The following is a 25023-nucleotide window of genomic DNA, read 5'->3' on the forward strand; positions in this document are numbered from 1 at the left end:
TAGACACCCACTCCTCACAAGTACTAGTACTCTAGCATATCAGGGTAGAGAAGTAGCTAGGGAATTTTATGGCATGAGTGAGGCCCTCAGTAGGAGCCCCCTCTTCCCATTGAGTGTGTGACCCAATTACTACACCTTGTCATGGCCAAGTTACAGCTTTTAACGTTTGCAACTTTCTAGCATCTCCCATGTGAAAATATATGTATGAATCTGTGTGTGTGGGGGCTGGGGGAGGGTAAAGAGACAATAGCAGGAGCATCTTGACTGTGATGGGTAGATGGTACCACTGCTCCCTATGAGACTACCAGATTTCAGGTGTGCCACTCACATTTTAGGATAATTGTCAAGAAAAAAAATTGGCATGTTCCTAAGCTAAGCTGACTAAAAACTAGCATAACTGCTTTGTACAACCAAAACTCTGTATATTTTACCTCATGGCTGAGAGGGTTAACACATACACATTTGGTGTCAAAGTTATTTTAGGCTGAATAATTGCAATCCCAGTGTCCTTACCACTGACCACCAAAGTTATCAGGGGGATAGCAGCAGTGCCATGACTGTGAGCTGAGCATAACATCATTGCCAACAGTGTAACCTCCAGGTGGCAGGGCACTACATATTCTGTCTTCAGAATGACTGGCACAGATGTGGTTTGAATCTAGCCACTGACAACATAACAGCAAGAAAGTAGACATAAACCTGTTAGAAAGTACAACCTGGTCCAAAGAGCATCAAGGGAATATGTACTGTTGTCATGGGTATGGGCTTTCAACATCCACACTTTAACCGGACTGTACAGAAGCCACTTGCAATGCCGAGTCTTTGGCTAAGCACCCCTTCTGGCCAACACTGTAACTGTATAGTGTTAATAGTTTTCATACTGATAACATGATGGCCAAGCTCTATCTTATATAATTTATAAAGCAACAAATAGCTGCTGTACTTGTATGGCATCTTCACTAGCTGGACAGGTATTTTTTTTCCAAGTAAGAAAAACAACAGGCCTTAAGCTAAAAAAGCACTTCCCATTTAGTAGTTTGCTTTGTTACAGTGTTGCACGCATTTATTGCTTTTGTCCAGGTATTACTTCCTCCCTGCCAAATAAATAAATACACAGTATCATCTTTTAATGCCCCACCCACTACAATCGCCACCCTAATAAGTGTTCAGTCCTTTGATTTAGGACAGAGCCTGAGGCTCGTAGTAATGCAAAATCTAAATGCAAGTTTACTTTTGCTTTTCTCTAAGCAGAAACGGGGGGGGGGGGATCTATTAGCCATTGCAAAACTGCACACAATGTTTTGTTCAGCTTTACTTTTAATTTCATAGGTTCATAGGAGCTTAATGGGCTAGCGTCCCAAAAACCTTTAAAAGCCTAGCCAGATTAATCCCAAGTATCTGCATTTGCTCTTTTTTGGGTAGCTCACAGAATGAATTTATGAACAGAGCAGATCTGAGATCAACACCGGCTACCCCTATCCAAGAGACACATGGGTGCCACCCCAAGGGCGAATTTGTGGTCTCCCATACAATTATCTAGGCTACATTTGAATAGGGTCAGCAAGTAGCTCTGTTTTACATGAACATGGAGGCTATTCCAGAGAAGTGGCAGTCTCTGGGAGACAAATCTGTCTCTCCAGCATGATTTGTTAATGCCACTAGCTAGGCTGAGATCCTTAGAATGAGTGACTCTTCAGCCATTTAATTTGTGGATGTGCAGCATTTCCATTAGGGCAAGGTTGGAGATTGCCCTATAGGCTGGGCACAAGTCACCTCTCATCAGCCTATAAGATACAGAATAAAGTGACAGAGCTTTCAGGCTATCCATGTAGCTCATGGTTTGCTGTCCCTGTATTTTCTTAGTGCGAAATCTCTGAGGTCTCTCCAGCTACTGCAGGTGCCTGGTGAGGTACATGCAAAAAGGTGCACTATACTCTATTAGTGGTCTAATGAGGGTCGAGTACAGTTTAATTATAACATCCCTTGACCTGGATGCTATGCCCTTGCTTATGAGGTGCACTACATACAAGGCTTTCCTTACCACTGTGGAAACTTGGTGGTGAAAGTTCAGATTCCTATCAACCTCTGTTCCTAAGTCTCACACCACTGGGTTGGAACTCTGGGGGGGGGGTGCTGTCAATATAATTTGTAGGGAATTCCATTATGCCAAAGGAAATAATAATGCATTTTTTTGCATTTAGTTTTAGACTTTGGCTTTGGCACAAATCATTTTTTTGTGTGTTATCCCTTCTTATAATGTGTTGACATTGTTGGGGGACCCAATATCTGCTCCCAGTTTGCAATAATCAGTGAAATTGTTGAACCAAAGGCTGAAACACATTTTAAGAAATGTTGCTATTTGAATTCAGATAAGTAAATCTGGACATTATTTTTGTCATGTCACAGGTTAGTATTAGGGTAGCTGCCCTTGTGGGCCACTTTAAGCATAGCCAAAATTCCTTTTAACCCTGTGCATTGTGACTGTAAGGTAAGCACTTTAACCATTATACTAACCTCAAAATGCTTTCAATAAATAAAATTGATAAATTAGCAAAGTGTTGATTATTATGAGCCCTACAAGCTGGCACTCGGGATGGCTGACCTCTTAACCCTCTCCTTCCTATAGCTTTGTTGGTTGCCATACTCTGATAGAATAACCTTTTGTACCTTTTAATCATTGTCTGTAAGTCATAGTGCTACAGATACCTCTCAGTACGTTTACACAGCAAACTCTTGGCATAATTCAGATTTTTTTTTATTAACTGTGCACTGGCAGTATTCAGATTTTTTCAGATTTGTGATTCTCTCAATGTTTCCATCACCCTCTCATGGATTCACTTGCCATCCTTGATCCTTACATCTCAATGAGTGATACAGGTTATGCTTACAAAAACTGAATATCTTATATTATAGCAAAACAGTTAGCTTAGATTTATTTTTGAATGGTAGCTCATTTTGTAACTTTATACAAGAAAGGACACATAGCTTTCCCCACAAAAGCTGCACGTGTTGCATTGTATTATTGCAGACATCTGATTTAAAATACGTTATTCAGGCAAGTGTTTCACATGATAAGTTTATGCATTACTCTGTAAGCATATAAAAATGATTCTAAAAGCATACTCAGAGCATGACACTGAATAACTTACCTATAGTTTACAGTGCAAACCATTGCATTTAAACTATACAAAATAGTATTTCATGGATTCATTGCTTTTGCCAGCTTATTTGCTTTCTTCTACTGCCAACTGGTTGAATTGTACTACTAGATTTTTTTAAAGAGGTGAAACCTTAAGAATTGGTGCAAATCTGGTGACAGTAAAGAAGTCTGTAATGCCTTGGGGGAACAAGAAAGGCCACAGAGATGTGGATATTGTAAAGAGTACCCATATATTTTAAAAAGATCTAGTATTTTTGGTCAAAAGTAAATCTGACCCCATCAAATTAATGAATCATTGTAACTGTAATTTTTGGGGAGGAGGTGTTTGTATTGCAATTTGTGATCACTGTAATTCATTCTATGTTGTAAAATGGAGTCCACTCTGAGGAAAACAATTTATGAACACATTTATGGCATTTGAAAGAGTAATGACAACAATGCACTCTTTAGACATACAGTTATGTGTTTGAATTATGGGAAATTCAGGTTAGCAGTGTTGGAGTTGGTACCACAAAATCCAAAAGGTGGTGAGTGGCAAACATTAATTGAATATAAATAGGTGGTTTGACAACTGCTCTTACATGCAGCCATGCCACCAGAATTAAATGGGAAAATCTCAATTAACAGAGTACTTAAGTTGAGAGCAACTAAGGTCTAATTTTTGTGTATTTTGGGGTTTAAAAAACATTTTAATATGCTATTTCCAACTATGTATTTTATGTATACATGTACTGAATTTTATTATTTATGTATACTGTTTTTGTGTAATTCTGTAAGACATTTCAGCACACTTATGAATATAAGTTACAAATACAAGCATATATTATCATGTACATTTTGTGTGTTTTGTGATGATTTTCAGTGTATTTATTTGATTGTTCTTGTATTTATTTTTTTAATGGTGATTGTAAAAGCTTTCATGTTTTTTGATTGTTTAGTAAGTAATATTGGCCACATGTCCACTTTTTGTTATTTAAATTATTGTTTTTGGAAGTTCAAACAACTTACTGATTTTATAGATGAAAGTGCTTAACCTTGTTTGTGATACCCAATAAAGTCAGCTTGTTTGTCTACTGTGAGGCTTCCATGTCATTGAGTCGCTGGTCTTGTGTGTGTGTGTGTGTGTGTGTGTGTGTGTGTGTGTGTGTGTGTGTGTGTGTGTGTGTGTGTGTGTGTGTTTATATGAATTTTAATGTTATTGCAAAGCATCATCTCTCAGCATGTAAAACACATTCAATAGAAATTCACCTAAAAATACCCCAGGAATGAACTTAACAAGGGTCTTGGAAAAGGGTCAAGTTAAACTACTCATGTAGCTTAAATCAATAACTGGTTTTCTACACCACAGTACTCAATAAATTACTGAATGACCATCCCATTTGCTGCTCGATTGCAGCAATAAATGAAGTATAAAAATATTGCACTGGACTCACAGAGAACCTGGCATATGTCAGAAAATAGAAGGACTTGTGGAAGTGCAAATCTCTCAGGTATATGAAATAATCATTCCCTTTATATGACAAGTAGGAATAAATAAATGATGAATTTTGAATTTCATATGAATTGAGATGAATTTTTCCATCATGAAATAAGCATGGACATTTTCAGAGCTTTAAAATTCATCTCTCAGACTTTTTTAAATCCTTGACCATCTAAACCTAGCAGCCAGGTACACTGGGACAAGGAGATTAAGTGTCATGTAATGAGACCATCATTTTGCTGGGGAAGAAAGATTTTTTTTTTCACGTGTGCTCATATCAATTACTTTAGATTATAAAAGTTACCAAGATTAAAACTGAAAGCCAATATTTTAAATCAGATGTCTGCAATTATACAATGCAATAAAACTGAAAGCCATTAGTTATGTCTACTTTGCTAAGCAGTGTGGTTAATAACAGAATTAATAAAATGATGAATTACTCAAATTTTGTTACGTATTACATTTCTAACTAGTAAAATATTTGGCATACAAAAAGCCCATAAGAGTTTTGATGAACCTCATTTAAGACAGAAGCAGGTATTTGTTCAAAATTGTATTTATTTTATTTTAATTTTATTTTAATTTGATAAATAGTAGAGTGAACTCATCTGTATACCCTTTTAAGCACATCCTTGGCCAGAATGCTTTTACAAAAAACATAGTATAGTAGTACATGACATAGAAGCAGATATATTTATTAATCTAACATATATATAAATGAAAATAAATAACAGGGAGAGTGAGAGAGAGAAAGAGAAAGATAGTTGTTTGTAGCAGCTAATGTAAATAATAATACTTAAAAAAATGTTTGCAAATTAATATTGTCTATGAAAGTGAGTGATTTGTTGTAGGCTTGCAATAAAAATCTGAATTATATAGATAACGACTGCTGGCTCTTTTCATTGAGTATTTGATCATAGATGTGAACGATTCCAAATCATATATAAAAGTAAAGATGTTCAGATAGATTAAGCATTTAGTGAAAAACAAATGTCATATCTCTTCTTTCTGTGCATCCAGAAGAAGAAAACTTTGAATGATTTGAGCATATGCTTTTAGGAAAAGTCTTTTTGCTTAGATTGTGTACTGCTGTTTTTCTTTTTTTTTTTTTTTGCATTATCATATAATGCTACTCCTGTTTTTTTTTTTTTTTTTTTTTGTGAATGCCTACATGTGTGTGTGTGTGTGTGTGTGTGTGTGTGTGTGTGTGTTTGTGTGTGTGTGTGTGTGTGTGTGTGTGTGTGTGTGCGCTCGTGCATGTGTGTGTGTGTGTGTGTGTGTGTGTGTGTGTGTGTGTGTGTGTGTGTGTGTGTGTGCACGTGCATGTGTGTGTGTGTATGTTTCTATATGTGCCTACACACGTGCTTGTGCCTTTGTCTGCTTGTGTTTTGGTGACACTAGCAGTTATCAAGTACTTACAGTAAAGCGAACACTTCATAGCAAGTGCAAACTTAAAGACAAATGTTTATCGAATATTCACAGCCTAGCATAATGCCAGTTCAGTGTTGCAGGTTAAATGACTTAAAAGCCAAAGTTTTGGATTTTGAGAGCCTTCCTTATCAAACTTTCTTAAAATTATACTATGAATATCACCAAAAATATCTATAGTTTAATGTATTAATGTACAGAGTAGTAATGCTTCCTGGCTGGTATAGCAGATGACATAAAACTGATGAAATGCAGCTTGAAGATTAATTGTTCTAATCAGTGGAGTCTCACATACTCATGGCTTGCGATTTATTACAGCGTCTAGAAAAAGTCTACAAAATACTGAAGCTGGAATCGACTAAGGACCATATAATTAATGACTCACACTTAAATACCTGAATAAAGTCAAAGAAATATTAAGCAGATGGCTTTCAAATGCATCCTCCCATGTTTCTACCACCAAGCTTTATTTGTAATTATGACCGACATGATTCTCAGTATTTTCATCACAAAAAAACAAAATCAGAACTGACAGCATAGTAAATATATAACTCATTATGCCATTAAAGCTATAGGCTGATGAACTTGATGCACCTCATCATAATTGTTTTACCTATTCCATGTCAGGTCTATTTTATATTTATTTATTATTTATTGACATTTTCTGACTGGGAAAGTCCACTGGGCTTGAGACCTATTTTCAGTGGAGGACCGGGGAGAAAAGCTCCAAGTTACAAGAAAAATCATTACATGAATTTGTAAGGAAACACAATTATACTTGTAAAGCAAGTGAAATAATACAGAAAACTATCTAAACAGCAAATATGTTGTAAAACGGCACAATACAGTAACAATGGAACATCAACAGCATAAAAGACTGACACAAAGTCAAGACTGAAACATCTAACAATGAAAACATCTAAATCCCAAATAGTTGAATCCCATAATAACAAAAGACACCACAACCTTTTTATCAAAGCAACTGAAAACAAAAGACAAAGTACTTTCTGTAATCCCCTACATTCACCTTTCTAAAGTGATGATAAATAACATCAGATGGTAATGCACACTATATATTAGGCATGTCAAGCAAACATTAGCAGTATATGAAAAGTGATACAAAGATAACAAATATGTGTACATCCACCTACAATATTATAATAAATGGAAGAAGAAAACAAGAATTACTATGATGCAGCTGATGAAATGGTGTGTGTTAAAACATTAGATGTGCAGCAATAGCTTTTAGAAAGCTTAGCATGCCATATCTGTTCTCATTGGCAAGAATGTCTTCAAAACATTTAGTCCTTTATACTAACTTCTTCTTTTTAGGTGAAGATGGACAACCAGCAGACATTTGTAGGCTTAATTCATCTACTCTGTTCTGCTCTCTAGCCAACACAGACATGACAGATAGCAAGTCAGCGATGTGTGTATTTGCCGATGTTACAGTTCTACTGACTTCTGGGTGTTTGGCAGACATAAATGATTAAGCACTGACACAGTCCAAAACCTATGGGAAACAGGGGTGGAAACTTAGCTGCTGCTGCCTTGTGTTAAATTTAAATGGCTTACCTAAAACATACCAATCTGTATAGTTAGTCAAAATGAATTCACATAGATAAAAGGATTCCTTTAGATACTGACCTGGACTAGCTGGTTGACTGTTTTTCTTATCTCACAGCTTTCTCCAAGTCCCAGTTCAACTAGCTACATTCACCCTCACTTCACTCGGGCTTACTCCGCTCCCCTACCCTACCCCCATTCCCACTCCCCACTTTCCTCAAACTTATAGATTCAAGTTAATTAAGCCCACCCACACAACCACTCACTTTTCCTCCTTCCAGACAATCCTAGCTATCCAATCACTCAAAACTACCTCCTCCACTCTAGTACTATTAACTCTTAACTACCCTCACTTTTTTCACTCAACATGCAATATATTACTCATCCTACTTAACTCCTTCCTTCTACTCTTTCTTATTCCACATCCTATCACTCTCCTACTATCTCCCTCAATCACTACATTCCATTAACCTCTATAAACTTCTCAGTAGCTCCCTCACTGTTTACTCACTTTCAAACTCTCTTACATAAATTTAAAATAATACCCTCTCCCTCTTCCCCCAACAAAATCTAAACCCAAACTTCTCGTCTGCAAACCCCTTACCACAGCATACAAACCCTCCTTTCCAAGCCTTCTGATAGCCAGTGATATTCATGCCAACCATGGCCCACCCCCCCCAGCCCAACCACAGGGACCCATACTCACCCCTTTAACACCTCTACTACATTACCAGACCATTCTCCCTCCTCGCCCCCCTATACTCCTTATCCAAACTCCTCAACCTCACACCCCAAAATCTTGAAAATACTCACCTTCAATATTCAAAGCATTGCTGACAAAGTTACTTCTTCCCATGCCCTTATCTCTCTCTCTCTCTCTCTCTCTACAACCTTGACATTCTCACCCTCTCAGAAACATAGTTACACCCTCATATTACAGACTCTGAAATCCTCCCCCCGGTTACAACATCCTCACAAGAATCAAGGTGGTGGTGTAGCTATCATATACTCTGACAAACTTTCTCTCTAACCTCTAACTACATCTACTCCCAATTTCTATCTGGCTAAAATTTTTTTTGCTAATTGTAAATGAAATAATCACAAAACCCTATCCATAGTAGAAATGTATATACCACCTGGCAACAACATCCCTACCTCAAACACTTTCTCTCCTGGGCATCTCAAAACATCTCTTATGAGATTATCATCTTAGGTAATGTCAGAATTGACTGGAGCTACTTTAATTCTGATTCTCCCAACACTAGTATCAATCTCTTTAGATTCTCTCAAATAATCACCTTTCCCACCTGTATCAACAAACAAACAAATAACAGCACTACCCTTGACTGGGTCCTCACCTCCAACCAAAATCTTTATCACAATGCCACCACTCTGCCTGACTGCCTCAGTGACTATCTCCCTACACATCACCTCATCTGCTCAAACTTCACCAATACAAAGACAGCCATATTCTCTCTAATTTCTGCCCAGATACCTTCAATAATCTATCTTCTCTATTAACTGATCCTTTCTCTATACTCTCTCTCTCAATGAGGCTGTCTCCAAATTTAACAACACCTTCCTGAATACAGTATCCTAAACTCCTTAGCCCCCACTAGAAAAATAAAAGTAAAAGAAACTTTGCTCCATGGTTAACCCAATCCACCTGTAAACTGATGCTTAAACAAGACCGTGCCTGGAAAACCTGGAGTAAAACAAACTCTCATTGCCATCTGCAAACTTATAGAGAACTTAGGAACCTAACCAAGAAACAAGTCAATCTGGACATACAACAATGCTATCAAAAACATCTGGATAACCCCAGCTCCAACACAAAAAAAGATTTGGAATAGTATCAACAAACTCTTACATTCAGGCAACCCTTCGACTCCCAGCCCCTGTCCTAACAGCTCACCAACAGACACTGCCTCCTTTCTTAATTCCTTCTTCATTGACACTATAAAATAGTGAAATAACCCTGACAAAACCTCCCTCTCCCCTCCTGATCCTCTTCCCTCTACTAATTCCAGCCAGTTTTGTCTTAAACCTGTCCCACTGCATACATCAAATCTCCATTTACCAAACTAAAAACCTGCTCCCCCTCTGCTGACAACTTACCTCCTCTATTCCTTAAACTTGCAGCTAACTCTGTTGTATATCCAGTCTCCATATTAGTAAACTGGTCAGTTCAAGAGAACACAGTCCCTGATATCTGGAAAAAATCCTATGTCATACCCCCCCACAAAGGTGGCAATTCAACTGAACAAACCAACTACAGACCTATTGATATACTACCCCCCTTATCCAAAATTCTTGAAAAATGTATTCATAACAAGCTTCTCAAACACATCAAACAAGACAACCTGTAAACTCCCACCCAAAACGGTTTCTGTCCTCACCACAGCACCTCTACAACTCTCATTTCATTTACATAGAATGTCGCCAAAGAACAGGACAATAATAAACTAGTCTCATGCCTCTTCCTTGACTCATCTAATGCCTTTGACACAGTTTCACACACCCTACTGCTCTCAAAGCTTTTTTCCCGTAACCTTTCCTCTTCTGCTATACTGTGGTTCTCTAGTTACCTCTCCAACAGGTTCCAATCTGTCAAATGTCTTTCTGCGTCCTCCCTCTTCCTCCCAATCCAAACAGGTGTCACCCAAGGGCCAATCCTTGGACCTCTCCTTTTTAATATCTTTACAAATAGCCTACACACTTCCTGCCCAAACTTCTTACTAATACAATACCCCGACAAAAAAAAACTTCTACTCTTCCACCCCAAATCACTACAGCAACACAAAAATACCTTCACAATATCTTTTCTTAATAATACACTTATCTCTGTTGAACCACATGCTAAACTTTTGGGTGTAATCATAGATGACCAACTAAAGTTTGACATACATATTCAGCAAGCCATCAAAAAGACCCACCAAAAACTTAGTCTCTTATACAGACATAAAAAAATACCTCACTATTAATGCCAAACATTCTCTAGCACAGACTTTCCTTCTCCCAACCTTACTTTATTCAGCCCTTACTCTCACCAATATTCAATCCAATCTATTAGCCAAATTTGAAACCACCTACAACAAAATAGCCAGATTTGCTGACAACCTTCCCTATCACTCTCATCACTGCATATCTTTAAAAAACCTACAATGGGTTGAGCTACATAACTAAGTCCTTCTTCCCCAACACCACCTCACACACACACTATCTTAAATCAATCCTCCCGCTGTCCTGCCCTCACAGACCGCATCACGTCCTACTCTCCTAAGTGTAACCTATGCATCACAGACCTACATCTCTTAGACATCTACAAACCCAATAAAAATACTGGCAAACTTTTATACGGCCACTCTATCGCCAATGTCTGGAACAAACGTTCCCTTTCTCTAAGAACAAACAATACCTTCCTTAACTTCAACAAACTTCTAAAGGACTTATTTACTAATTCCTGGAGCTGCCCTTGTCCCACTCCCACCTAAACTGCTCCCTCTCCTCTTCTCCTTCCCCTCTCAGTTCTCACACTTTACCACAACTGCTCATTTAATATTTTATGATATGGTACCAACCTTGCATTTCTCTCTGATAGTAATTGTTACATAGCGTTTAACTTTTTATATTATATTTTATTTATTTATTTACTTATTTTACATTTATTGACCAGGCTAGTCTAACTGGATATATGTCCATTTTCAGTAGAGGCCCAGGGAGATAAGCTCCAAGCGAATGTAGTAACAAAAAAAATGCTAGTACAATACATTAACAAAGGGAGGAAGCTCAATTACATAACTATCTAACAAACTTATCACATATACAAAGAAAATCTCAACAAGACAAGGTCAGGTAAATAAAGAAACTAAATAAAAATCTAAAATGAAGAAAATATCAACAGGACAGGTCAGTTAAACATAGCAAGTCTAAAGTTGTATATATTATAAAGGAAGATTTGAGTTAGTACTGAGGGATTAGCAGGTAAACAGAACCCAGTAAATAAGGGAAGGTTAATCAGGTTTAGAACAGGGGCATAACCAGTGTGTTCTAAGGTAAGGTTTCAGTTTATTTTTTGAAAAGTGATAAAGAGGACAGTGATGCAAGTTCACTGGGAAGTAGGTTCCAGGATTTTCCAGCAGTATTAGAGAATAGAGAGTCACCAGCCATGTTGCTGGATTTACATATACTGACAAGTAGTTTATTTGATGAACATGAGGTATTAAGATTGTTATAGGGGGTAATGAGGGCAGAAAGTATTGGAGTATTGGTAGGTAGGTAAAGGATCTTGTGGGCAATGGTAAGTTGGTGAAATTTAAGCTGATTTTGTAGCTCAAGCCATCCTAGCTGTTTTAGATTAGTGCAGTGGTGAGTTCTAAAAGGATTTCTAGTAGCAAATTTGGCAATGTTGTTGTAGGAGGTTACCATTTTATGGAGGTTATTTTTTGATAGATTAGTATATATAGGTGAGGCATAGAGGAATGTAGACATTAGATGAGTGTGTGAGTGTATATTTTATATACTTAATATGTACCTATATACTTAATATGTACCATGGCTGATTAAACCTTCAGTATTACTCTTATATTCTAACACGTTAGTTATAAGTTGGATTCTGTTTTGCCTGTGTATATACACTTGTATGCTAATATTGTATGAAGTTTTGTTTTTGTATTTGTTTATCTGTAGAGCTTTTCTCCTTGGGTCTCCACTGAAAAAGGACTCTGCTGCCCAGTCAGACTAACCAGGTAAACAAATGTCAAATAAATAAATAAATGTCTTTCCCTGCTGTTGAAAATACCCCACTGAGGATGCGGAAAGCTTGCAAAACTTCATCCACATCTCAGAAAGACAGAGCAACAACGTTTTTCACCACAAACTGAAAACCAATACACTGACCACAGAGTGTTGCTAGATCAAGATGCTGCACTTAACGTCACAGATTCTGTCACTTGAACCCTGCTCCATAGATGTTACACTGAATATTTTTGATTGCAGCAATCCTAAAGTCAGAAAAGACATACTTGATAGAAGCAGTTAAATTGTGTGATGTTAATAAATTGTAAACATACTGCCAAATAAAACTATATGCCGTAAGGGACTTCTTTGCCATGACATGGTATACTAATGTGTTTCAACAGTATGTTATAAATGCACACACAGTATACAACTGACTACACATATGACCTTTTCTCAAAAAGGTCCCATCCATTATCCAAATGGTTGCTCTACTCAAAATCAGCTAAATTATCAGCAGTGGAATAAAGGTGCATGTTTTCCAGTCCACGTCACTCATAGACCCAAGTATAAAAGCCCTACATTTTATAGGATAATCAATTGCAGATATGGTCTGAAGTGGAACATCCTTAGAAACACTACTCAGCATACATTTATGTCTCACCCTGTTAGCCTGTTGAAGCATTGCTTTTCTATTTGGGAGTTCCCACTGCACTTTCTAAAAAGGTATTGGATACAAGGTCATCCACTACCGAGCATAGCATATCTCTTGGCAGTATCCACTGGGTCACTCACATGATAATGCACAACTGATTTCACATGTTCCTCACCATCTGCACAAATAACATGATTGCTCAACCCCTGCATTTATCCTTTAATTTAAGCTTTACAATACCAGTATGTTTTCTTTTTTGTACTTCTCTCTGAATTATGTATGTACCCATCCAACACAAAAATGTCTACCTTGTTGAGACTTAGTGGTCCTGTACATACTCCCCAAAGAGCCAGGTGTAATCTATGCTGCTTACACCATTGTAGTTTAGTTTATTATGCCAAATGGATGGACAGGAATGGTCACATCCATACATGTTTACATCTGCACATCACTGCTACATGTCGCTGCAAGTAGGCTAACAATTGCCATGTTAGCATATCCAGCAATGCATCCTGTTATTAAATGCTGCCTTGTACTTACACGGTATTCATTGCTTCCCATACATCCGACTATAGATATTTATTTGCCGTACATAAGCAGTGTTGTTAGTTGACCTGTTAAGGGTATGCTCACATAACTGTTACTTGTTATGTAGTACTGTGCTTGCTGTATTTTTTTATTTTTTAATACTCAACTATAAGAGATTTAGATGTTTTGATTCTTTGATTTAGTTGTCTCAGTGTTGTAAGCACTGTTCGTTTGGACATTTGATGATATAAAATAGTTCCTCCATACCATATACTGCAGGGCACTCCAGAGGTTCCTTAAACCAACTGCAATGTTTTAATATTTTCTTAATTATTAAGAATTACTTATGGGAAATAGCACATTTTCTCTGTGATTCAATTTGAGGATTAAAGCTCAGTGGAAAAGTGCTCTCAGTAAGCTATATGAGAAGGCACATAGGTTGAAAATATGTGCATATCAGACACAATCCATTAAAGAATGTTTCTGTTTGCTGACAGGAAATTAAATTCAAAGACATAATATTAGTAAATTCAACATTTGTCATGGTACTATAAAGGCATTTACTAAAAATAATGAGAAGTACCAAACTTTACTCAAAATACAGCTTTATGAAAGATTTAGGACTTATTACAGACGGTAACCCTCAAATCCTGGAATTCCTCCACTCAGTGCTTAACATTCTACATTGAAATGGAAATTCAGAACAAGTACTAATCTGCAATAAGTTTGGGGTGAATGAATATTCAGAATAAGTACTAATTTGCAATATGTCTGGTGTGAATGAATATTCAGAACAAGTACTAATCTGCAATATGTCTGGGGTGAATGAATATTCAGAACAAGTACTAATCTGCAATAAATTTGGGGTGAATGAATATTCAGAACAAGTACTAATCTGCAATAGGTTTGGGGTGAATGAATATTCAGAACAAGTACTAATCTGCAATACGTTTGGGGTGAATGAATATTCCAACAAGTACTAATCTGCAATACGTTTGGGGTGAATGAATATTCAGAACAAGTACTAATCTGCAATACGTTTGGGGTGAATGAATATTCCAACAAGTACTAATCTGCAATAAGTTTGGGGTGAATGAATATTCAGAACAAGTACTAATCTGCAATAAATTTGGGGCGAATGAATATTCAGAACAAGTACTAATCTGCAATAAGTTTGGGGTGAATGAATATTCAGAACAAGTACTAATCCGCAATAAGTTTGGGGTGAATGAATATTCAGAACAAGTACTAATCCGCAATAAGTTTGGGGTGAATGAATATACAGAACAACTACTAATCTGAAATAAGTTTGGGGTGAATGAATATTCAGAACAACTACTAATCTGCAATAAGTTTGGGGTGAATGAATATTCAGAACAAGTACTAATCTGCAATAAGTTTGGGGTGAATGAATATTCAGAACAAGTACTAATCTGCAATACGTTTGGGGTGAATGAATATTCAGCACAAGTACTAATCTGCAATAAGTTTGGAGTGAATGAATATACAGAACAAGTACTAATTTGCAATAAGTTTGGGGTGAATGAATATTCAGAACAAGTACTAATTTGCAATAAGTTTGGGGTGAATGAATATACAGAACAAGTACTAATCTGCAATAAATTTGAGGTGAATGAATATTCAGAACAAGTTCTAATCTGCAATACGTTTGGGGTGAAACTAAAATAATGTTTGTAACAAAGAACAGTATTAAACAGTTCAGTATACATTCTGTTAATTGCTTTGTTGTGTATGATCTCATCTTAACTGAGAGTTTGTCATGAAAATTATTTATAAAGGTAGCATTCCAGTTTGTTGAGTTATGCTTTGTTGATAGATTAAGTGCTGTGTATATTTAAGTTAAAACTTGTATTTTCAGTACTTAATTGTGTAGACAGTGGGTTAGATGTAATGTTATCTTTGAGGATCTGCCTTTTAGAATGAAGGAAAATGATACATGACTTGCTTTTTATTTGTTCTCTTTCCTTTTCTTCAAGTTTGTGAGAATACAGATGTGGTATAACTAGAACCGGGGGTTACAGGGGGGTAGAGATGCCATAATGGTTAAGGTCATTGTGTTATAGACACAAGGTATAGGGTTTGTTTCCTGACCTCAGGTTACTGATTAGGCTAGACTTGTGCTACAAAGGTCCTGCTTCCACAAAGTTGTATTTTGTGATTTAGAGACATGTAAGCTGCAATGAGGAAAGTCCTCATTTCTGGCTTATTTGCATGTTTCTGAATTGCACTTAACTACCACAAAGTGCATATCGGCACTTCCCATGTTAGTTAAGTGAGGTGGTTGCATCTTATAGTACTAGGCATCCCTCCCCTTTCATTCACCCTCCCACATGCACACAAGTACACACACACACACACACACACACACACACACACACACACACACACACACACACACACACACACACAAAACCGACTGTCTCTCACTCTGAAACTTGCAGCCCCAAGCATACACTCACTCACATACCTTCCATCCATATAGTACTAGAAAAAGACAGTACTTATGGCTAATTAGTATATGCCTTCCCCCAGACTGCCTCATTTGTATGAACATTGCCTTGAAGACAGCCCAGTCAATGCTGCATATCTTCATGTGGGAGCACTGTAAATTAAAAACAAAAATGAATTCTCCCTATATGTGCTGTCTTGTTCTCCAGCAATGGACACCTTTATTTATTTACTCAATCAATTATGTATTTATTTATTTATTTATTTATTTATTTACTAACTCTTATTCCCCACTGCCTGGCCTGTTGAACATCACACCCTGCATTGGTTTGTCAGCCTATTTTTTCCCATTCACAGGTGAGAAGCAACTAAGTGAGGTCATCATCCTGGTAGCCATTGGGGTGGGTCAAGCATTTTATTTTTACCCATTGCTAATTTACACACAGCTACCACTGCACTGAGGAGGGATGTGAAATGGATTGTGTGTGAAGGGCATCATTTTCACAAGGGCAGTTGATTTCAAAAAGTTCTGATACTGCATAAACAGTGGTGTCTTTAGTTTCCTCCAGGGAATCATGCATGTCTGTTTGTCCCCAAGTGCATACAAATTTCTCTCCCCAAGGGAGGAAAAGTGAGAGACCTACATCCCTTGAATACCCCTCCTCTCTGCCTGGTTTATCTAGTACCAGGGCTGCTAAATTAACCCCAATAACATGGGCTGCAGTCAGGGCTCCATCTCTATGTACCACATAGCCAGGCTAACTTTGGAAGAGTGTTAAAGGTATGACATTATAATTATGTTGGAGTTACAGCTTTGTCTTAGATATGTATTTCATATTGCTTGTGAAGCAGTCTTATTTTTAAAGCTTGGTAAGCTGATCCCCTTTTGTTATTTAAATTGTCAGTTGCTTCAGCTGGATACAATATCTAATAGATCTTCTTTTGCAACTAGCTATGTGATTTTTTTCCTTTTCAGTGGTGATAGATAGAGAACATTTTCTTCAGATATCCTCAGTATTGTTTAGCTTTCAGATAAACTAAGTAAATGCAATAAATTTATTTGTACATAATGGGATTTGGGTATCCCGGACCAACAGCAATAGGAAATTGTTTTCTTTGCTCTATGTGTACCATGTCAATGATCTGCATCTTATAAACCACAGAGCACATATTCCATATTGTCTGTGACAGTCTTGTTTTAAAGTTAGATACGTTGAAACTGTTCTTTTAAAGGCAAAGGAAACCGTTTCTCCTGCGTGATGTCTTACTGTTTGCTTTTATGAAGTAACTGCCTAGCAGCTAATGACTTCTTCCTTTGTTTATTTCATGTATAAAAGGGGATTGGTGATGAAAAATGATGGATTTAGGCTGTAAGCTAGACTATTTTTTTCTTCAAAGAACAGTAAAAATGGTCCTGTCCCATATTTAATATTTACAGTATGCACGTTTGTTTAAAACCATGGCCATTTTACTGAAGAATTCCATTTCAAACTTCCCACCTTAAAGGTTTTTACTGTGCCTGATATACCATTTACCCCTTATCTGTTTCTTTAAGTGCAAATAGATTAAACTTTTATGTGCATTTTTAAATGGTTTACTATTGAAAGTTTGACTCAGCTTCGGTCGACCATTTAAAATGTTGACCCAAAATGCTGAATTTGAAATTCTGAAAAGTAAACCAAAGAGAAAATGAAAACATCGACCACTGTGGCTCGATGTATTTGACATAGCAGGAGGTCATGTCACTCCCCTCTGGCTATGCACATTAATGTACCATTGAACTCTACAGTCAACAGTATGTTAATTCTACTATTTTGCAAGGGGGACTATGCCCCCTGTACCCCCCATGCAGGGCACTGTGCCCCCCTTACCCACTGCACATTAAATATACCACCTCTGAGATCACACTACAGTGAGGAAATGGGCTAATTCCCTGTTCTTCATTGCAGCTCAACCTCCGTACACAATGTCAAACCCATATTATTGACCTACACTATTGGTTCGCTGTAGTGTAGTCAATCAGTTTTGGGTTGAAATTCTGCCAACTTGGAAACCGAAAGTCGACCACATGCTGGTCGACCAATGCAGTTTCCAAGTTTTGATAGTAAACCTTTTTAAAATACTATACTTGTTAATATTTTAACTACACGAAATGTGCAATTATTTGTACATATTTGATTGTATTATCTATTTCTGAAACTTTCTGTATGTATTTGATTTTAGTTACATTGTTTACTTTTATGTTCATTGTTTAATGTGTACCTCTTAATATATAACCTAATAATTAGTGACAAAGGTACAGAAGCAAAAAATTCTATTATAATATTGTCATAATTTGTTTGGAAAGCTAAAAGCACAAGAAGATCATGAAGTCTGTAACGCTAATGTCTAGCATTACTGACTATATTCATATTTGATAGTTTGAGACAAAATAAAGGATGTTCATAAAATGAAGGACTTTTGATAGGTATTGTGTATTTTTTTTTCTGTATGCACTGATTATTATAATGCATTTACTAACATTTTTATAGTTAGTGTCTAACACTATTATTTGGAAGATATAACTCTCGGATTTTGTCCTGAGAAAGAAAAACCTCTGTCAGTGCAAAACTTATAGGACCACATACAAAGCAGACTGAGCTAAAAACATGTAACTGATTTACAGTATTTATCAGGATCTAGAATACACTTGTAATTCCTGCCCTAGTAACACATATTTACACATATAATAGAAGGTGCAATGTCCAAAGGTACAATATACCTAGCAAACCTGCCACCTTGGTATTATAATTTTCAGAACTGTTAACAGTGAATTGTGAAAACAGGTACAGTATTAATTTTTTAGAAAGAAAATGTATTTACTCATTTTTGTAAATGGTAATGCTCTTGCTTTTATGATTAATAAGAAAAGGAAGGAAAGTGATCCTGTAATATTGATACTTGATTGTGATGAAGAAAAAAGTAAATTGTCTTTTTCTCTGTTTGATGTTTTTTCTTTCCAGAATCCTCTTTAAGTGCCCTTTAAATGAAGCATGTGATATGTAAGGAAATCATTTTATTCACTAGTATGTAAACAGAATGGCAGTAGTATGACTTACAGGCATCTTCAACTGCTTGTGTGTGTATGTGTATGTGTGTGTCTGTGTGTGTAATGCACCAGTTATATAAGGGTTTCTGGTTAAATGGTTTCCTCAGAGTTACACAAATGGCAGTAGTGAGAATCAAACCCTGTGTATTTAGGCAGTACAAAAAGGCTTAGTGTCTTAATCCTCCACACCAAACCTCCCTTAAATCTTGTTTTAATAAATCAACCATTAACATCTGATAGTTCTCATTGTTCAGAAAATGCATGTATTGTAGTTCTGTTAACCTTTTAAGTGAATTAGAGCTGTCTGGCACTTAAAGCTCAAAGCTGTTAATGAATTGCTTCTTGTTATCAAAGATGCAGAATTTTAACCCTCCCACCTGTTTGCCTTCAGATCTTTCCTGAGAAGTGATACTTTTTCCTCCCACTCCAATTATGTTTGGCGTTTCCAAAATTCTAAAGCAAAATCTTTCTGTCAAAATGTTGTTGATTTCAAACATCAAATAATATTAGGCATTTGAGTTTCAGACTTTGTGTCTTTCAGAAAATGCAACCTTTAATTCTATATGGAAAGATTTAAAACATGTTCCTAATTGTTGTATCTTTATCTGTAATTCATACCAATTATATCCTTGAATTTCTGAGTCCCTTATTTTCTTTGCCAATGGCACTAAATATAATGCAAATAACAAAGGGGAGGGGGGGCACACCTGTCTGGTTCCTCTGCTCAAGCAGAAATTATCAAACAGGACCCCACCCACTTTAATTTTGCCTCTGTTTCTAAATATATCCTCCAAATGAACCTTTAAATGTTATCAGGAAATCCATATGCTTCCATTGCCCTTCTCATAAAGTCCCAGCTCACTCTGTCAAATGCTTTGTCTGCAGCAAGACCAACCAACAACAGTGGTATTTTCTTACATACTGCTTCCCTCTGGATCATCACTGTTCTGATAATATTATCAGATGCTTGCCGCCACTCCAAAAACACATTGATCCATATAGGTTCATAGGTTGGTACTAGGCTATCGGCCCTAGGGCCTATACAAGCCAAGCCATAACTATTCCCTGGCTATTTCTTCCCACACTATTTACTTCCCTGGACCCCTGTCTAGCAGGGCGACTGACGTGATCCCCGGGGTGAATCTTCTTTCTCCCATCCAATCATCAAGGTTCCTTTGAAGAGGGCCAAAGAGGCACTCTGCTTGACATGTATGGACAGTCTATTCCAGAGTCAGGGGGAGTCTATGGGTCAGAACTTATCTCTCCATCATGTTTTGTTTATTGTGATGACAAAATTTAGATCCCTGGAGCATGTGGCACTGAGGGATTAGGATTTCTTTAAGTGTAGCATGTCCATCAGCTCTGGGTTTGACATGGCCTTATATGTTAAGCAGAGATCGCCTCTGAGTAGACGATATGTGACAGAGTATAGCTGGAGTTTTTTAAGGCGGACAGCGTAGGGCATCTGCTTTAGGCCTGTTATTTTTTTAGTGAGGTATTTCTGCAGCCTTTTCAGTTGTTGTAGATGTCTTGAGAGGTACATACCAAATGGAGCATTGTATTCTATAATGGGTCTAATGAGGGATAAGTACAGTGAGACAATGACCTCCTTTTTTTCTGGATGAAAAGCCCTTAGTGATGAGGTGTGCCACATAGAAGGATTTCCTGACTGTTGTGACGAAGTGGTTATCGAAGGTGAGATCACTGTCTACCTGTGTCCCTAAGTCTCTTATCACACTTTCGGTGCTTAGTGTACTGCCACCTATGTGATAATTCATGAGTACTGAAAACAGGGTACTGGCCTAGTTGGACACTACCCGGTTAACAAATATAAATAAATAAATAAATAAATCTATCAATTCTGGCATCACTTTTGCCATTCTGTTAACTATTACAGACATAAATGCTTTATTATCATGGTTTAGCATTGAAATGGTGCTATGTGATCTTGGATCTGATGGATCTTTATCCTCTCAGGTATTAAAGCTACTACTACTTTTTCAAGGCTGTTGGTATTTCTCCTCCACTTAAAATGCTGTTAAACAAAACCTTCCAGATCTTGATCAGTTTTTCATTCCAAGTTTCCTTTCCAAACTTCTAGAGGAATACCATCTATTTCTGGTGACTTTCTTGTACATTGGTTATACATCACCATGTTGATCACATCTCCTCCTATCCCAACTGTTAGTGATTGACCCTTATCCACCTCTAACCTTTGCATTTGTACCTTTTCTTGATTTCCATATTTCTTGCTTTATATAGACTTTCACAGAATTTCTGAAATATTTCTAACACTTCTGCAGTATCTCTTGTTATCTTCCTTTTTATAGGCTCCTTAATCTTAGCAAAAGCCCTTCCTACTTTCTGTTACCTAAGTCGTTGTGCTAAAAGTTTGCGTGCAGTAGAGTAAGAGGTTGGCTTGGCATGAAGTGTGTGCAGTGAGATGCACTGTATGGTTCTCACAAGGGTGACTTGAAATACTTTTCAGGTCATTATTTATGTATTTGTTCATTTATTTTATCACAAATAAATATTTGAATCTTTGCAGTCACATAAGGGGTGGTAATTGATAGTCACATCTATGTGTGTGTGTGTGTGTGTGTGTGTGCGTGTGTGTGTGTGCTATATTTGTGTGTATCCTGCATACCAGTGAAACTATGCTGTAAAGGAAGCAATCTATTTTATGGAAGGTATGGTATTTATGATGCAGTGAGCCTGCTCTTACCTGTTTTGCTAGACAGCTCAATGCTGAGAGGAGCTGAGTGTGTTATTTTGGAGATGGGGAGTTTCTTGGGTTGCCCAAGTGGGGCCTTGTACTTTTAAAACTTGAGTTGTTTCTTACAAGAGTCTCTAATGACTGAAGAATTGGGTATGTGGTAAAACAAGTATAAAGTAATAATTTTAACCATGCTGTAAGCTCCCTCCCTAGTTGTTAATAAATATTCCACATTTTGTCCATTTATTCTACCTCATGAGAGAGTATAGTGCTCCTTATTTTGAAGAAGGAAAGTTGGCTACTGCTGCAGTTTCATTAATTCTCCTGCTTGTTGGTGCTATGGATGTTATAATAATGTCAAACCATATTAAAGTGCCTGAAAATGAAGAAACTTCATTTTAAGAATTTGAGGATATCTAGTTTTACTTTTCAAAGTTATAAAATCTACAGACTTTTCTGCTGAAACGTGTCATAGACAGTTATAACAACATTCAGAAAATCATAGCAACATTATTTACAATCCTGCATATCCAAAAGAATAGTAAAATCCTGAGATAAGTTACTTTGACTAGAAATTCCTTTCTGAGTCCTACCATACCTCTCAACTGTTCCTATTTTTGCAGAATGTCTATGATTTTGCTTAAATGTTTTTTCCTATGCCTCATAAATATTGATTTTCTTGCAAAATCACTTATGATTACAGTCAGTAATATCAGTCATTAGAGATTTATATTTCTTATTGCTCAAAAATGCCTATTTATATAAAATATGTTATTCTATTAAGTTTTCTATGTGAATTGGAGTAACAATTTAAAATTGTTGATTTTATCACCCCAATTATTTTTGACTTTGTTCAGAATTCCTGACTAAATAAGTTGAGACATAGTATGCTATCCCAAAGCATTCAGATCTAAGTTATTTCTACTAGAGTTATTTAAGTAAACCAGAAATAGAGTACTAGGCAGTTCATGCTTCTGCATTTGCTTATCATCGCTTTTGTTTTTATCAGTGCTGTTTTCCTCGGAGGGAAGTGCAAAACTTACATGTGTATGTTTGCATTCTCAGAAACTGAACAGATAAGATGCTAACCTTTGGTGCAGAAGAATGTGGGCTCTGTTCCCAAACCAGGTATTTGGATTAATTTCCAGTACTGACACTGCAGTGCAGCATGAGGGTGGGGGTACTGCATTCTTAGATGTGCCATCCTTTAGGTGAGATGTTAAACTGAAGAAGACCCATCTACCTGAGTTAGTGGTAGCTGAGGTGGATGTAAAAGATCCCATAACACTTATCAAAAAGAGTAGGGGCATTTATTGATATAAAAATACATTTTATTTACAAAATATTCACTTATTTACACATATTTACAAGTATACTAATCTATTTATCCATATTTAGACAATCTTATCAGATTTTCATCCCTGTTAGACCCCCTCCTTTTTCCATAACCACCATCTGATTTTGCTTAGTATTGTTGCTAAAATCCAATAACCATTAAACATAATTTCATTTAGTCTTTCATTCCATATTACTAAAATAACATAAAAAACGTATCTATTCTTTTAACATATTATTTACTTCTACTCTTATAAAATCCATATTTAATCATATCCATGTTTATTTTATCCCGTTCTTTTATAACTTCAAAAACATTTTCTTTACATATTTTTCCCCATAATTTTAATTGTTTTACTGTTTTACATTTCAAAAACACATGTGCAGTATTTTTCTTCTTGACAATATAAACATATTCTATCACTTTTGTTTTTGTATGACAGTTTATCTATTACCAGTCTCCACAAAAAAATCTTGCCATTCTACTTTCTGATTACACCATTTGCCTCTTAGTTTTATAGCTCTGATTTTTTCATTTGTTAGATTGTCTCATTGTTTTTGCATAGTAACGTTGTATCATTACATTCTTATACCATACTTTTTTATCTTTTTCTGTATCAATTTTTATTTTCCAGAAAAATATTATTTTCTTGGTAATATTTTATTACCTTGTTTATACACTTTTTTTACCATACCACAACATTTATCATACTTATATTTATATAAAATTACTACTAATCTCTCATCTTTTTTCATTTATCCACTTTAACAGTTTGTACAAATGTAATGAAACAGCATATACCACTGGGTTAATTAACCCTAACCTCCTTCTTTATTTACATACAAGACTTCTCTTTTTACTGGGTCTAATCTAGAACACCAAATAAATGAAAAAAATATCTGCAGTAATTCCTTTTTTCTAATAGTGTTGGCAACATAAGTACATTTGCTAAGTGTGCCATTTTAACCATCAGTACTGAATTTATCAAATAAGCCTTTTTTTCTGGATGATTATTCACATGTTCCCCAGAAAAGACATTGGTTTTATTTCTTCTGTTGTTTTTTTCCCACTGACCTACATACATCTTTATTCCCAAATGTTACACCTAACACAGAAATTTCATTCATTATAAAATACATACCATCGATCTTTACTACATCACCTAAACATCTACCTTTCTCTTTATTTAAAGCCATTCCTATTATCTCTACACACCCATTTGTTCAACATATTACTTCTTTTATCCAAATTTTGTTTTTTGCAATTGTTATAATGTTATCTGCATTTGTTAACAGAACTGGAATTCTTAACCCTTCAGGTGTTATATACGCCACATCCTTCATTTTGTAATATATTTCACATACTATCACATTCGTAACTAATGCAAAGAGTATACAAACTGATTGTAGATCCCTGTCTTAACATCACTCTTCATACATACCTCTTGGCTTAATCATCCATTTACAAGTGTTTTTATTATATAATTACTAAATACTGACATACATAGTTTCCTAACTTTCTAACTTATATTATACTCTTTTATTATTAGCCATAAGATTTCATGTCCAGTTGCATCAAATGGCTTATTAAGGTCTCCTCTCATGATTTTCACTTCTTCTTTTCTTTTCTTAATATCATCCACAATGTCCCTACCTATCATTAATAATTTTTGACAACCCCTACGGTTTATACTATACATGCTATCTTCCATAATGTTTTCCATTTTGGTTTCAAATCTGTTTTGTATTATTTACATGAAATGTTATAATCATTATTATCCAATAGTATCGAACTCCAGTTTTTTATCTTCTATCTTCCTTGTTCCATATGAATTTCAATATTCCCCTACATAATTCTTTA

General features: G+C 36.2%; 1 protein-coding gene across 1 annotated transcript in view; it reads right to left on the bottom strand.

Moving 5' to 3' along the window:
• The window catches only part of LRP1B (LDL receptor related protein 1B), a gene marked incomplete at its 5' end in the record, with an annotated part of 5941474 nt that overhangs the window by 5008089 nt on the left and 908362 nt on the right, over nucleotides 1-25023 (bottom strand). Inside the window, one exon of the mRNA XM_044073672.1 lies at nucleotides 7789-7808. Within this exon, the coding sequence (XP_043929607.1) occupies nucleotides 7789-7808 (20 nt within the window). The remainder of the gene's footprint in view (nucleotides 1-7788; nucleotides 7809-25023) is intronic.

Source organism: Protopterus annectens, chromosome 6.part0, assembly GCF_019279795.1.
Source record: "Protopterus annectens isolate FY-2018-M chromosome 6.part0, PAN1.0, whole genome shotgun sequence".
Lineage (NCBI taxonomy): Eukaryota > Metazoa > Chordata > Ceratodontiformes > Protopteridae > Protopterus > Protopterus annectens.